Source organism: Gymnoscopelus microlampas (assembly GCF_963454915.1).
Source record: "Gymnoscopelus microlampas genome assembly, chromosome: 18".
Classification (NCBI taxonomy): domain Eukaryota; kingdom Metazoa; phylum Chordata; class Actinopteri; order Myctophiformes; family Myctophidae; genus Gymnoscopelus; species Gymnoscopelus microlampas.
In genome coordinates, this window is record NC_139955.1 from 13,803,415 (window position 1) to 13,818,767 (window position 15,353).

At 40.3% G+C, this 15,353-nt stretch overlaps 1 protein-coding gene across 1 annotated transcript; it reads right to left on the minus strand.

The window, feature by feature from the left end:
- Positions 1-327: 327 nt before the first annotated feature.
- Positions 328-14,894, minus strand: dctn4 (dynactin 4). Its single transcript, XM_084085710.1, has 13 exons — positions 14,735-14,894; positions 13,497-13,567; positions 13,203-13,381; positions 12,367-12,410; positions 12,018-12,125; positions 10,069-10,142; positions 8,555-8,667; positions 7,169-7,278; positions 7,017-7,090; positions 6,746-6,800; positions 6,011-6,118; positions 3,215-3,312; positions 328-2,775 (listed from the first exon to the last, which is right to left on the minus strand). Exons 1-13 carry the CDS (start codon positions 14,867-14,869, stop codon positions 2,553-2,555), a joined length of 1,392 nt encoding a protein of 463 aa, XP_083941836.1. The 5' UTR covers positions 14,870-14,894; the 3' UTR covers positions 328-2,552.
- Between the last annotated feature and the right edge of the window lie 459 nt (positions 14,895-15,353).

Here is a 15,353-nt window from a genome sequence, read left to right on the forward strand (position 1 = left end):
ACATGTTCACATTGTCAGAAGCATCTTTTAGTTGCTTGAATAACACAAACATACTGTATCATCACACCTACAGTATCATGTCCTCTTCCTATTCTAATTCTATTCTCCAGTCTGCAATACTACCCTCCCTCTACACACCACTCAGTACATTTGCTTAGCCTATGGCGCCACCCTGTGGAGAAAATTATCACAAAACGAGACAAAAACAGACCTGGTATATCCGGAAGTCATGTCACTACACACAAGCACAGACTTATTAATTATTAGTAAAGTATAACTATTTTCATTTTATATCCAGTTCGATACACAAAACAGGACCAGCGAATATGTTACAGTATCACATTTTATTAGCCAGTACAGGTTTATCTGTGTTGTAAGGCTCTGTCTTCCTACAAACCAAAGACTTCCAGAGGTTAAACACTAGCGATCAAAAAGGTCACAGAGAGGTACAGACACCCGCTGACGAGAGGTTGGTAGATTCTTCAAACAACCGGAAATGTATATTTAGAATAGATGATAGTGTTCTTAATACAGTAAACTGGTACATACATAGTACACACCTCAATGTATTTACACAGCGCCTTACTAGTACAGACTTTATATACTGCCAATAAAACTTACTGTGACTTTATCAGACAATAAAATAAAACGATGCCGTTTAAAGAGACTCCCCCCCACCCCGAAAGAACTACCTTGATCCTTAGAATACAGTACACCATCAGTAACAGAAAAAGGACATTGTCTATTATGTGATATTAAGATACTTGCTGCATGCGGATAAATATTTTTCATCAACTGAGAATGGTGATGACAAAAGACACAGAAGCAAGAAGCAGGAGGGGGGTGTATGTGTGTGTTTGTGGGGGGGGTATATCAGCAATTCTGATTCTGCTTATCGATACTTCCTCAGAGGGAGGTTTTGTACTTCCATGTACCGTACTGTCATGTACTGTTCTCATGTCTTACTAAATAAAGTACATCAATCAATTAATCAGTTCTCCATATCAATCCTTAGCATGTTAATTCATACAAGAAATTGCAACAGTATAAATCTAAAAAAAAAGGAAATTACATTTCATTTCCTTAGTGTTCAACTATGAATAGTTTTCATGCGGAATACTCGCCCGCGATTTTAATTGTTTATTTGTCACGTCCCCGGTGTGCAAGGACCTTGAGTCACACTAAAAGGCACCAGATGTCCTTCCTCCCATGAGCATACAAGCTTAACCAGAAGTAATATAGACTTTTACCGTTTGATCTTAGAGTGCTTGATCAAATGAAAATGTATTACAGAGACAGAGGGGGGATGTCTGTGTCTATCACATAGCTCTATAGCTGCGTAGCTGTTACTATTATTTATCATATAAATAATATTTTAGAGCAGTCCTCTATAACCTGTAAGAAGCATCTTCATTCATACGGTTATGCAATGTTTTCTAATAAACATGAATACTACACTGTAGACAACGTATGCAGACTCAACTACAGTAGGTGATTTTCCTCTCTTCCTTCTTTGCCAGCCTAAGTCAATACTTTATACCTCCCAAGGAGGAACGAATGAAGTTGTTGTTGCTTGTACAGTACTTCTAAGAAAGGTATGCACAGTATGAATAAATTAATTTAGCACTTCTACATTGCAAATGTACGGTGAATTTTCACCAAGTGTCACAAAAGTGTTAGGTTTACTTCATGTTCACGGTAGTGGTAAGTGCTGGACTGACGAAATCATGTAGAATAATTGAAAGGAAGCTTGCATACTTAACTTGCATGACAAGATGTTTGGCGAAGACCCACATCTGGTATAAAACGTTGTCCATCACGTCATCATTAATATAGGCGTGTAGGAACATTTAAATATGCAGGCATCCTATCCATTATGATTTGTCTTCATGATGAGCCATGTGTGGAGTAACCATTGGAACTGATAAGACCGTATGGTACTAAAAACACAACATGCTGAAGAAAATACAGGTGGCATTACATTTTATCAATGCAATTTTCCACCTAAATGAAGCATAGCCGGCCATTATGTTTGCAGTCAGCCGTGGTATTGTCAGCTGCTAGACTATGTCGTCAGCATTTGCGGCAAAACCTAACTGGTGATGTCATGCAAGTATAGTTGAGAACAACTATCGTACATTAGGCCAAATTGTATGACAACTGCATCTGAACAGCGCTCTTCTGTGTCGATAAGCAGAATCGAAAGTCCTGGTATAGTTTCAATCAAACGCAGAGTTCCAACGCTGAATTTATACTTAATTGCGGTGTCGCTCGCCGAAAATAGCAGATCTACAAGCTCACACAAGGAGTCGCATCGCAACACGTTGTCAGCTTGTACCATGTGCTACTTTTGGTATAAATCAGGCTTAAGGAATGTGGAACCGTTCATTCCCAACCCTAAAGGCTAGTTTATGCTTCATCTCACGGCCCTTTTCGACAATTGTCAAAAGGGTCACGCGACATGAAAATTAGAGTGATGATGTATAAATCAGCCTTAAGACTCTGGGAGTGATTTAGTACTGTGTGTGTAACACTGTTTTCTCATCATGTTCTCAGGGGGCCAGCGGCCCCAGATGCAGCTCCACATTGTGGGTGAGCCAGATGGCTACGGGCGTGGTGCTGCCGCCACCCTCCTCGTTGGGCCTTACGGGAGCCGCCAGGTTGCGGAAGTCATGGCGGATCTTAAATGACACAGTAACGTCTGCGTCCTCCTCCTTCTGGGGGATTACCTTAATGAAGAAACCAATCTTGTTGGATTTCCTGAAGGCCACGACACTGCAAGGGGAGGAAGATGACAAAATGAGTGTGTGTACTGACGGGACGGGTGGGAAACTAAAGACACTTCACAATAGTCGTGCAAGTTTTGGTCTCATGCTCTTCTTCATACAATTGGAAACTAGATATGTAAGGCCAAAGGAATGTTTATTTTCATGCTTACATGTCCAAGATCAAGTCTTTTTTAATTATGGTTTATGTTGGTCTACAAGGATTTTGTGTCTGCGTCCAATCGATTCAGTTCATCTTTGAGACTAAGTGGATGTTTCTGCCAAATTTTAAGAAATTTGCTAAATGGGTTTCTGAGATATCGCATTCACATGAATGGGACGTATGGACGGACATAAGTGTGCCTGCGTGTTTATATCGGTGTGTGTGTGTGTGTGTGTGTGTGTGTGTGTGTGCGCGTGCGTGTGTGTGTGTGTGTGTGTACACTTACTCTGGGTCATCCTGGAAGTCTTGAGGTTCAGCTAGCTCGTCGTATTCTGCTGCAGCATCCTTCCCTGCCAGGACCAACTCCTTAGTGGGAACCATCAACTATAAATACAAAGTAAAACACAACATTCAGTGGTTTCACACTTTATACAATGATTCAAATGACTTCATTAATCCCGTCGTTGTCACTGCACAAGACACTGATTAACATATTTAATCACCTTGTAATTTATTATCAACAAAGTTACAAAGGCTATCATTTAGTCGTGATTCTACAGTACTTCACACACAAAGCACACCCTGGTGCTGAAATTAAGAACTGTAACAAGCATAGACATATAAAGGTAGACGCCTCCTCCGGCTCTGAGGCGCCTGTATCTCGGGCGCCATTTTGGAAAAGGCAAGCTTCCTGACTACTGGCCAATCACAGCGCGTCTTTTACGGGACTTGGCAGAATCTAGTTGTACAGAATCTAGTTGTATACAAATATATTTATACAACTAGATTCTGACAAGTCCCGGAAAAGACGCGATGTAATTGGTCAGGAAGCTTGCCTTCTCCAAACTTTTGGCCACGATACAGGTTGCTCCAATGAACTGCAGAGACCAATGAGGTATCTAGGTTTCTATATCTATGGTAACAAGTCACAGCATGGCCTCGAGGAATCATAATTCAGTAGCACTACTCTATCAGTGGTTCTCAAGGTGGGCTCCGGGGAATGCCAGGGGTCGAAGATGAGGTTCCAGTGGGCGTAAGTAACAGTTTACTTTCACCATTATTTCACCAGTTAGAAGAGAGAAAGTATAACAATGACTAGTTAGTTCATAGTTTTCTCTATAGACATAAATTATGCATAGACACCACATGGCCACTGGATTGTACGTCAATGTCGGCAACATATTGGCTGCGGCAACTTGCCGTAACACCACAGCAAGAAATATGCATCAGAGTTGTAAATACTGTACGCAAGTACCTGAGAATAAAACTTTCTCTGTTCTATAACCATTACTGTCATCCTCTACGTAAGCTCAGGTGTTTTGGTTTGAAAACCCACATTTTATAAATAACCAAGCAGAGGTGGTGGGGGGCAGACTTTATGGCCAGTGGGTATCCTCTCCAAGAGAGGCTTTTTTTCACATTTGTAGGTTAAATGCATCATCTTGGTGCACTTTTAGAGCAAAAAGATAGACCTACACTCAGTGGCCCCTTTACTAGATACACCTGTTCATTAATGTAAACAACCTACTCCTCCAAACAGAGAGTGATGTGGCTGCAACTCAGTATATAAAGTATTGTATGTAGAAAGGGCCAAGTGGTTCAGTTCCACCAGAATCAGAATGATCAAGTGACTTTGAACGTGGCATGATTGTTTGTGCTAGATGGGGTGGTTCCAGCATCTCGGAAAGAGCTACCGTACAGCAAGGGTTCCCAAACTTTTCAGGCCACGAGCCCCCAAAAGAATCATATTTGAACTGGGGACCCATCACCCTGACTAGGACTTGGAATTGTAGGCATTACATTTAGTTTGACATATAGTTTGAAAATAGCCAAACTACGCCTCACACTGCGAGGCGTTGTGAGCTTGTAGATTGGCTATTTTCACAATGTTTGCTTCTTTCTTACATAATATTTGACAATTTGGCCAATTTGGTATTAAAAAGGCCTTAAAAGTAACATTTCTAAAGTTGTAACTTTACCAACCAAACCAACTTTACTATATGTCCCAGATAGATAGATAGATAGATAGATAGATAGATAGATAGATATTTTAATCACATAGGGGTATGTGGCCTAATGCATATTAAAATGTTCAAACTAGAGGTCCTTGAAACTAAAATGTTTAATAATCATAATCACTGCACAGAGTGTAAGGTAAGAGTTTAATGAGAATAGACTACATAGATATATTCATGAGACTTGACGAAGGTGCAAAGCTTTACTCGGGAAATCATTTATTGTACAAACGTCAGTACTGCCATTTTTAATCTAGCATAAGGAACCGACAAATTCACACTGAAGGCTTTATAAGCTGCTTGCTGCATTAAAACATTTTCACGTAATGTACTGTACTGTAGTAATTAATTTGCAATGAAAGGTGAGTGAACAGTGGCCCTATGAAACTGTCATGGTTATGTCTCACGCACACACCCGTGCCAAAGTTAATAGTCTCACTCTTCCTCTGTGATGAGCAGGTAAAGAGGGGTTGAATGAGCCGAACTTGAAACAAGCTATTAAACACTCTGAGCGTGAAGGGATGTTTGTCATTGGCTGGCTTCAGTTCTACATGCAGGGAAATTGGGGAGAACGTCCCTATCATTCCCTTTTGTGACATTAACATCTTGCATGTTCATATGTAGAAATATAATAATGGAACATAAACTCAGTTTATTAGGAGACTATGGCGGGACAAATTAGTCTATGGCAGACCTCCACAGTCTAGTTGGTATCCTACAACTTAACCACGTCTGACATTTGTAACAACCCAAACCGCCGGGTTTGAAATCAGCGAGTTATGATTATTTTAATTGTGGAGAGAGCCCCTGCTTCAATATACATATACATGACACATACATGCATTTGGAGGCACGGATTGCCCCTGCCCATTTGGTGGTGATTTTCCAATGAACAGCAGCAGCCAATATGGTATCTACGTACAGTACGTGTACTGTATACATCTATGGGGTTCACTCTCTCCCTGTCATCTCCCCACCTATAGACAATTCTAATCTACTTGTTTCTTATGGTGGTCCAAAAATATTTTCAATATCAATTTTGGAGACAGTGACATGATCTATGGTACCTTGGCAGTGCTGTTGACGTCATCTGAATCTCCCTCCTCGCAACCAACCAGGGTGACGTGGGTGATGTTCTCCACAGGGTTGGTGAGGGTCAGTAGCACTTGGCTCTCCTGAACAGACAACATAAAGTACATAAGGGGAAGAGGAAAAACATGTTTTTCCAATTTCAGGCTGGTTAAGTAGCTCTCGAAACCAGACAACACTGAGCTCAAAAGGTTCATCGCTTAAAGGATCTGTGTTTTCCTGCCCATATTTTAACTTTTAACAAATGCCTCCAGGCGCCTCCTGTGTGGGTTGGCAATACGTACCAGCGCAAATCAATGATTTCTCTTAACTGAATCACTTAAGCAGTGGAAACGGCAAGTAAAGGAATGCATGCAGGCATTTTAATGCCCCTTGTGATGCACACACATTGCTTGCTTTTTTTCCAGCAGAGTGAAAACACTTCACATTAAATAGAGGGCTCGATCATCAAGACCAGGGGTGTGAAACTCAATTCAGTGTAAGGACCAAAAGGTGACTTTATGAGGGCCAAAACCAGTTGTGCTCGCGCATGTTCACTTAAACAGCTGTCACTTGGCTTCGTTTTTCAGCCTGTTGTCTCAGTCACTGCTATAACTACAGTAGCCTATATCACTTTACAGCATTCTGTCCGTCTTGACAACAACAACAAAACAGTTAGATTCAAATGCTGAGGTATGGGTTATGATTAATATCAAAATCATAAATTCACTCACCTTCATGTGACGGAGATTTGGAATGGACATAATCCTCACTTCAGGAATATAACTCCTTTGGAGGGAAAAGAAAGTAAGTATTATGTTCTGACTTCATTCAAACAGGGCAGTGTCAAAAAATGTTGATTAAAATGCAGCTACACAGTAGATTTATGGTGATCTACATTTACTTGAGTCATGCCTTCATGATCAAAGCTCCTTGCTTTTACCCTTTCTACTTCTGATCACGCCTTAAAAAATGAATCACCTTTAGTTAGTGACCAATACTTACACAGCCACCAGCTGAATTTTGAATTTTATTGAAGTAGGGTTGAATTCTGGCTTGCTCAGATTGTGCTCACATTTCTAGAGGAAGACAACACCACCACATGTCAGTTTCAAGTAACACATTGAATGATGAGGCCGTATGAAAGCGGTACTGACCCTGCAGCGCAGCGAGCGTTTCATCAGGAGGTGTTTGTGTTTGGGGTGGAGCTGAGACTCGCCTGCAGGCTGGAAGTCCGGTTGCAGAAGCCGCTGGCGCAGCGTGGTCACTATGAAACCCACAGAACATAAGGCACAGTCAACAGTGATCACAACAGGCTGTTAACACATCTTAATACCTGCCAACCCTCAACAAATGTGTCGGGTACCACATCGCTGGCATACATATGCCAGACTCAATCAGACACCAATGTTGCACGCACAACACGAATCATTTGACAAATAGCCTGTCTGACAGGAGGCAATAAGGTACCGTATTTTCCGCACTATAAGGCGCATCTGAGTATAAGGCGCACCTTCAATAAATGTATTATTTTCATATATAGGGCGCACCGCATTATAAGACGCATCCGCACTATAAGGCGCACTGACGGTGCGCCTTATAGTGCAGAAACCAAGGGAACCAATATTTATACATATATAAGGCGCATCCGCACTATAAGGCGCACTGACGGTGCGCCTTATAGTGCGGAAAATACGGTATGTGTATACTACACACACACACACACACACACACACAGTGGCTGTAGGGGTATAGTGCAGTCACAAATAATTGGCCAAAAATTATGTTCAAATGTTCCTAAAAAAACAACCATATAGTTTTCAATCATTTGAAAATATTGAATTTCAAATCTATATTTTTTATATAAAATATTACAGTAAATCGTTATTTAAAGACAGCAAGAGAAAGGCTGTCTTTCGCTCTCCGTTTCTCTCTATGCACCAGCCGTGGGTGGTGCTAAGAAACACGCTAATGAAAGGAACACAAGAAATGTGAGAACGACGAAGTTTTACCGTGAGGGACATTCCAAACAGCGTTATTACATCGCTTCTTTGGTTGAGTCTGGTTGTAAACGGCATGCCATCATTACCAAATGGATCACACGTTTCAGCTTGAGCCATGTTATCATTTTGAATAAATTTAAGTAAAAACAATAGAGGGAGACCACTGTATATAATGTGAAAATTGTTTTAATGCCTTAAAACAGCCATTTTACAACTTTGTTTAGGAAAACGATTGGCTCAAAATAAAGTAATGTGTGATTCAACGTGTTGTGTACAGTTCTATCGAGTCAGTTGTTGTGTTTCTGTGGTGCAGTGTGTCTGTGGACAGCAGAGGAGGGGCGTAATTTGAAGCTGCTTGCACTTTCTCAGACTAATGGCTCTGTGATCTCGTGTGCCCAGGGTCTCGCGAGAACACACACGCGGCATATTATTATTATTCTTGTAATTCAATTCATCTTAATTTTTACAAGTGCAGCCCAACCTAAGGATGAGTCATTAGTGACTGATTGAAGGTCAGTAGTTTTGTGGACCAGATCTTACCCTCTGGCAGGCTGATGGGTCTAGTGTAGCAGTCTTCAGGTAGAGGTTCCACCTCATCGAGGGCTTGAGCTGGTTCAATATTGATCTCCTTCTGGTCCTCTCCTTCTTTAAGGCTAGCCGACAACATGTACAGTACAATACCATCAAGCACCCATTTTATTTCTATGATTATTAATTGCTTTTAACGTGAATAACTACAATTTGTCTTATGTTGATGATGAAAAACGAACCAGGCATACAGAACCATGTTTAAAGGGAAAAGCCGGACTAAAATGTGATTTACATTGCGCAATCCTAATAATCTTGGACAGTTAACAACACATTGGCTGCCATCTTTTTTTTTTTTTTTCCTACAGTAGACTGCCAGACTTTTTCAATGAGAAAAAAAAAGTACTTAGGAGCCGAGATACAGAATTTTTAAGTTTTAAGTTACAAGGAAGTGTCTGGGAGTCTAAATCTTCGGAAAATCATATCTCCTTGGTCTTTGGGTCAAATAAAAAAATAATAAAAAATAAAAAAAACTTTTATTTTGAAAAAAACATTTTTTTGAAAGAACGCAGATCTGCGTTCTTGGCAGCGTGCGGGCTTTTGCGCAAATGAACGCAGATCTGCGTCCATGGCAGCCAATGTGTTAAGTCAATACATTTATCCAAACTGTCTCCCCAACTCAAGACTTGAATTCATGCTCTTTCATAAATTGTGATGTTTTTGGAATTGGCCCATTGACAATGGATAAGTCACTTCATTTTCATTGACTCAAGTTTCATTTGAATGTGGGGCTTACAGCTCTGAATGAAGTATTATCATCCGTCTATGGAGCAGCTACAGTATGCCACTAGATGTCATCATCACTACATTTTTGTCACTACCGAGACTTAAATTCAAATTGTCAAATTAGAACTGAACTATACAATATTATATGAACTAGAAAGATTGCACTCTGTAGAGTAATCAACACCATGATGCCATACAGTATGAGTGAATCATTTGACCTTGTCCTTTTCCCCCAAAAGTGAATCTCTCCGCTGATCATCATTCCCAATGAATTTCATAGAAATCCACCCATCCTTTCTTGATGTTGACCTTGATTGTGACGACAACCCTATCATCTCTCAAATTGAGTACAAAGGACCCCAATGGAAACAAGCCATAGTGCTTTTTTGGGTTTAAAATCCTTGTATTGAACTGTACTTCCCTGTGCTTGTCTTTGCAAACTGTTAATAAAGTATTCAATCAATCTCCCGTCTCCAATCTACTGATGATTCCCAAGTTTTTAAATCCGCCCAACCATTCTTGAGTTATTTATTCACAGAACACGTACATTATGACTTCATTTGGTGGCACAATGTGATGTCAATTTTGATAACAGAGAGACTAACAGACAAAAGGGAATGTAACATATGTGAATTCTAATGTAGCTTTTCCTTTTAAGTTTCTACGAACCTGATAAAACACTTATACATTTTGGATCCATCACTATATTATGCAACAGTCTATTTTCCGTTCATACTCACGAGAGACCAGCCAGATTTGATACAGGCGCTCCAGGTCTCTGCCTCTGGAGTCTGGTTCCAAGGCCATATTTTTCCTGTGTGTGAAGGAAAGGAAACATGTGACTGACTTTAAAGAGGACTGAATAAAGCCATCAAGATTTCTTAATCTAAAATTGAGTTCTAGATGGAACTTTTAACACTGTGTCTGGTCTCAGAAGGAACATTACAACTTTCACAACATAAAAAAGGAACAAACAGCACTGTACATTTAAGGAAATAAATCCAAGATAAACATACATAATTTAATTTGTCTTATAAGAGACAACAAATAGGAGCTTTTGTGAGGTTAGATGGAGAGATGTGCTTTCTCAAAGAGACTTGAGGTGCTATCAAGGCCGTTTCAGCGTTAACTGAAATGTTTTGAAAAGGCCATACCTCAACAGAATGTGTCTTGCTCCCTTCCCTGTCTAACCTCTATAAAGGCTCCTATTGTGTGGGCTAATCTCATTTACACTGGGAGACATTCATGTGATCTGGTTACAACTTAAGACAGGGACCAGAGGGAAAGACGAAGACAAGTCAACTACTGTACACAATTTGACTGTCCAAGTTGTGGGAAAAAACAAAACAACTCACCACCACATGAATAGTGTGTTGCTGGGGAAGGGGAGGGGTTAAAACCAAAATATCATTGTGCACAAGCCAAAGAAAAGGAGAGAAGAGAGATCCAGGTGAAACCAAAGCAATCAAGCAAACATTAGTGGCAACAGGTGTCATGCAACAGCAACAGAAATGCATCAGTGATGGGAATACTGTTGCAGGACATTAAGGTTGAATTTTAGCATTCAACGCATATTCCCAACCCATAATATTTGTCAGCTTGCATTTCTGGACATTTATTAATGTCCTGCAACAACAGAAAAAAGGCTGTTCCTCTCAATAAGCAGATTACAGAAAAGGGAGAATTACTTGAGAGAGAACATTGAGATGATGTTATAGGTGTATGGATATAATTTATATATCACATAATAGTTTAAGATGCAAAAGCTTTAACAAATATCCCATATGGTTCATCTTCAATTCATTGTCACATAGAATCATAAAGGCATATTTATCAGTACACAATTAGTGTCTTAGTTTTCTGGTTGGGATCAAGTTGGATGTGTACACAAATAACAATTGAGCAGTACTTGGCCAGTCTCTGGAAAACTTCTAAACTAATACACTGAATGGTGCTTTCATTAAGAACAGCCAGAGGGGATCAGCTGGTTGCACCAGCTACTCATTTTTTTGGATGCGACTTTCAAAATCGTAGAAGTCAAAGAAATAATCTACACATAGTTTAAGTTTCATTTATATTTTAGATGGCTTATTTGTCTTTCAAAAACAATAGGACAAAAACATTTTTGCAGTTAAATCCTCAATTATATTTCAACTTACTAGGAAAACTAAAATATGGTGATTTGATTGACAAAGGAGATTCTGCGACCACCGTTATATTGTTGCACTAATACGAACTAACTATGATGATATGAGTGACTTTTCAACATCAGTGTAGATACCATGCACATTCAGTTAATTCAAGTAAACACCGTGTGATGAGAGTTAATCCATTAAGACCAGGAACGCATCTGTGTCATTTTAGATTTGAGCTATACCCATCATTTTATATTTTGGCTGTTCGGTGCCACGCTATGAGCTATATCATCCCAAAATATTGTGTTCCAGGGGACCCCCAGAAGCAAAGATTTGAGATAACATTTATATTTATATATTCAAAGATTTGCACACATTTTTCTTTCAAATAAATAGCAGATCTATAAGCTCATAGCGTATACTATGAGCTTGTATATCTGCTAGTTTTGAATAGCCAAAGAAATCTTAAAATGACACAGATACGTTCCCAGATTGAATGGGTTAAAGTGGAAGGTGAGTAATCCTGCATGGTGTCGCTGGTGTGTTGTGTGTACCGAGAATGCCAGAGGCATGCACTGCCGCCTCCTGGCTAACTTCTTCCTGTCTCTCTCCTGTCGCTCTCGCTGGGCCAGCTGCTGGTAATACTCTATCAGCTTGTTGATCTGCGGAGGAAAATAAATGCCATCACAGAGTTTACTTATCACGGGTTGACATGTGCCGTTCTATGAACAACCACAATAAATGTTCCAGCGTTCATTTACATGTCTCTATTGCATACCCTACAGAGCATAAAGCACAATTTATTCTCCATTGCATGATGGTGTATAAATTAGTCATAACATGCGATCAGGTGACATTTTAACCAATCTTGAGAAAATAGATTAGCCACAGGGCAGAACTTACCCGCTGAGCATGAGGGTTCTCTGGCTCTTGCCATCCGCCACTGGCTGAAGTGAATAAAATATACCAACGAGATATATAAATGACACCAATATAAGCCATAAAGAGTTACATTGTAACCTTGAGCTTGCTTAAGGGCAAAGGGTCTCAGATTAAAACGGGGCTCTTTTGAGACAAATGGAATCAATATACATGATGACCACTCCAGCTTAAGTTGTCCATTTTAGATTCAGTGTTTGAAAATCGAGAATGTACTTCCACTGCTTGGACACAACCCTGTAAAATGACTACCGGTACATAAACACACCCACATGGTTCCTCTGTGACCAGTGCAGGCATTTCAATCATTATAGCCGGTGACTAAAGCGGAGTGATCTACATGTAGACCTGTCTGATGAAGAGCATGTTGCTTGAAACGACACACAGGCACTTTAAGGGTGCAATAAACACAATGTTCTAAACTGGAGCCCAACAGTGTGTGAGCCGTTTTTGAGTGGTGCCGAAGGCAACCACTCCTATACATGACTTTGTCCGTGTGTCCGTATGTATGTATGTCTGTCCACAAACATTGATGACAACATCAATACGGGGCTCATCAAAGGCACCACTCACTTCACACAGGGTGTGATTTTTATTTAATTTCTAGTGTGAGCAATATTACAATGATATAAATTATACAATTTGGCAATTTACATGCATGTTCTATATGGGTTTATTTTGAACCCAAATGACTCAGTGGTGATTCAGGAGAATTATTTTCACTGTTGACAGTTACAAAGATAACGATATATTTTTCCATACCATTCATTATAACATTGGAGAATTCAACACCCACTCACCAACAGATTTATCAGCCATGCCAACATCCCTGGAGGTCCAGCGACAGAAGCCACAGGCCAGGTAGTAGGCTTTCTTCATGGCCGTTTTGGTGGGGTCATCGGGCAGAGGAGCTGGGATATTAGTGGCCCGAGTGGACAGAGTGTGCATGCAACATGGGCAGTCAAAACAGTTGGCGCACCTGGAGCACAGAGATAATGCACACAATTGAATGAAGGTTTTGAGAGTTTATATGGCATGCATTGCCTGGCTGATGTTAAAAAAAAATAGCTTAGTGGTGGTCAGTCAAGTCTCACCTGTTCTTCTTAAGTTTTGCCTCTGCAGAAGGCATGTTCTCCAGACAGCTTGGACAGTAATGAGAGTCCACCTGAACAACAGAAGCAGTGATCGTTGTTATCGTTATCATTCATCTTTCAGTGGGATCGTATCATCAAATTATAATCCGATATAATCCGTAATTTAACATTCTGTCGTCTAAATTGATTGTTACAACCCCATTTTATTCAAAATATGAATATAAAGTGTTAATTTAACGTGTTGGATTACACATTACAGTGCAGTCGTTGCTGGTGAATATCAATTTGATAATTGACTCTGTGATTTTGCAAACATAAGTCATGATGTGATATTTATAGATGAGGCATAGAGCATGCACATCCACTCTGGTAGTACAGGTGTATAGATAACCATACCATATCCTTATTATTTATAGACATCTATAAATATGGTATAGATATACGGTACCTATAAATAGATAACTAAATATCCATAGGATGATTGTGATATGGATTTCAGACATAATATGCATTACTACTCTTGCCAAATAGTGATTGCAGGTCCTGGTCATTAAGTTTAAACAAGAAGAGTGGGTGTGGCAAATGAATGTCTTCAAAGAACAATGTAGTTTGAGTTAACGTTCATGTGTTAGCATCTAAATTGTCCACCACAGTTTATACAGAAGAACAGCTGACACACCATATACCATTCATTTTTGGTCTCTGTGAGTGTGTGTGGTGTGTGTGTGTGTGTGTGTGTGTGTGTGTGTGTGTGTGTGTGTGTGTGTGTGTGTGTGTGTGTGTGTGTGTGTGTGTGTGTTAGTGAGAGATTGTTCAGAATCAACCTGTAATTCTGACATTGAACAGTAACTTAGACCAGTCACTGCTTATTTCTACTGACAGCTCTGTCATTTAAATAATATTCATAACTAACGGTATCTCCTGTGTAGCTAAGCTAGGTGGTGTAAATGCCGCTGTCATTATTCGGCCTGTCAGTCTAAACAGGCCTAAAAAAACAGTCTAAAAAGGAGGGTACATTATGTGAAATGAAGCTGGTCAGCTGGAAAAAGCTGTTGCACAACAACTAGACCGAGACGAGGTTATATTAGACCACATCATGTGTTCTATATGTTGGTCTCTTCTCAGACAATAACCACTGATCTGTCACAGCTACAGCTAACTGGGCTAACAAGCTAATAACAATGTAGCTAACGTCATAGGCTGGTTGACGTTAAAGGATCATCAACACACATACATACCTCGTGAGAAACACATTCTAGTGATCTCAGTTCACTGCAGTAGCGACAGAAGTAGAGCTGAGACAACGACGCCCTGATCTTCTTCTCCCCGCGGACCAGATAGAGAACTTTGTCCGGCTGCAGGAGGGACGCCATGGCTACACGGAGCAGCCGATAGAAAACCTCAACCAACAAGCTCAATGATAAAGACGGCAAGGATACGTCAGTGACGTAACTGTCATGCGGAAGTGGTCCGGTTCTAGCCATGGATCGCAACCATAGACTGTAGATCGCAACACGGCCGTCTGTCACGACCGTCATGGATGAACTTCAACCTGGTGTTTGCAGTTTCCCCCTTTTTGGCCCGTGCATCTACATAAACGTTCAGATTTCCAATATAAGGTGCTTACCTCATGGCCACAAATGTTACAATTCTACTCGGGCCCACAGAAGTACCCGTATCTTCTGCATTGTTCAATAAAAAGCGTTTTAATCCGATTGGTGGCCATTTCCTCCGTATTTTCTCCTTATTTTTGGTTGGGAGATCCTGCACTCTGATACATTATAACTATGAGAAAATGGCCACTGATCGGATTAAAATGCTTTTTATTGAATAATACGGAAGATACGGGTACTTCTG

Excerpts from the sequence above, each read along its gene's own strand:
- dctn4 (XM_084085710.1), bottom strand. The coding sequence starts at position 14,869 with ATGGCGTCCCTCCTGCAGCCGGACAAAGTTCTCTATCTGGTCCGCGGG. Across the intron at positions 6,801-7,016 it reads AAAATTCAGCTGGTGGCTGT|GAGTTATATTCCTGAAGTGA; the intron begins GTAAGTATTGGT and ends TTCCCTCCAAAG. Across the intron at positions 2,776-3,214 it reads GACTTCCAGGATGACCCAGA|TGTCGTGGCCTTCAGGAAAT; the intron begins GTAAGTGTACAC and ends CTCCCCTTGCAG.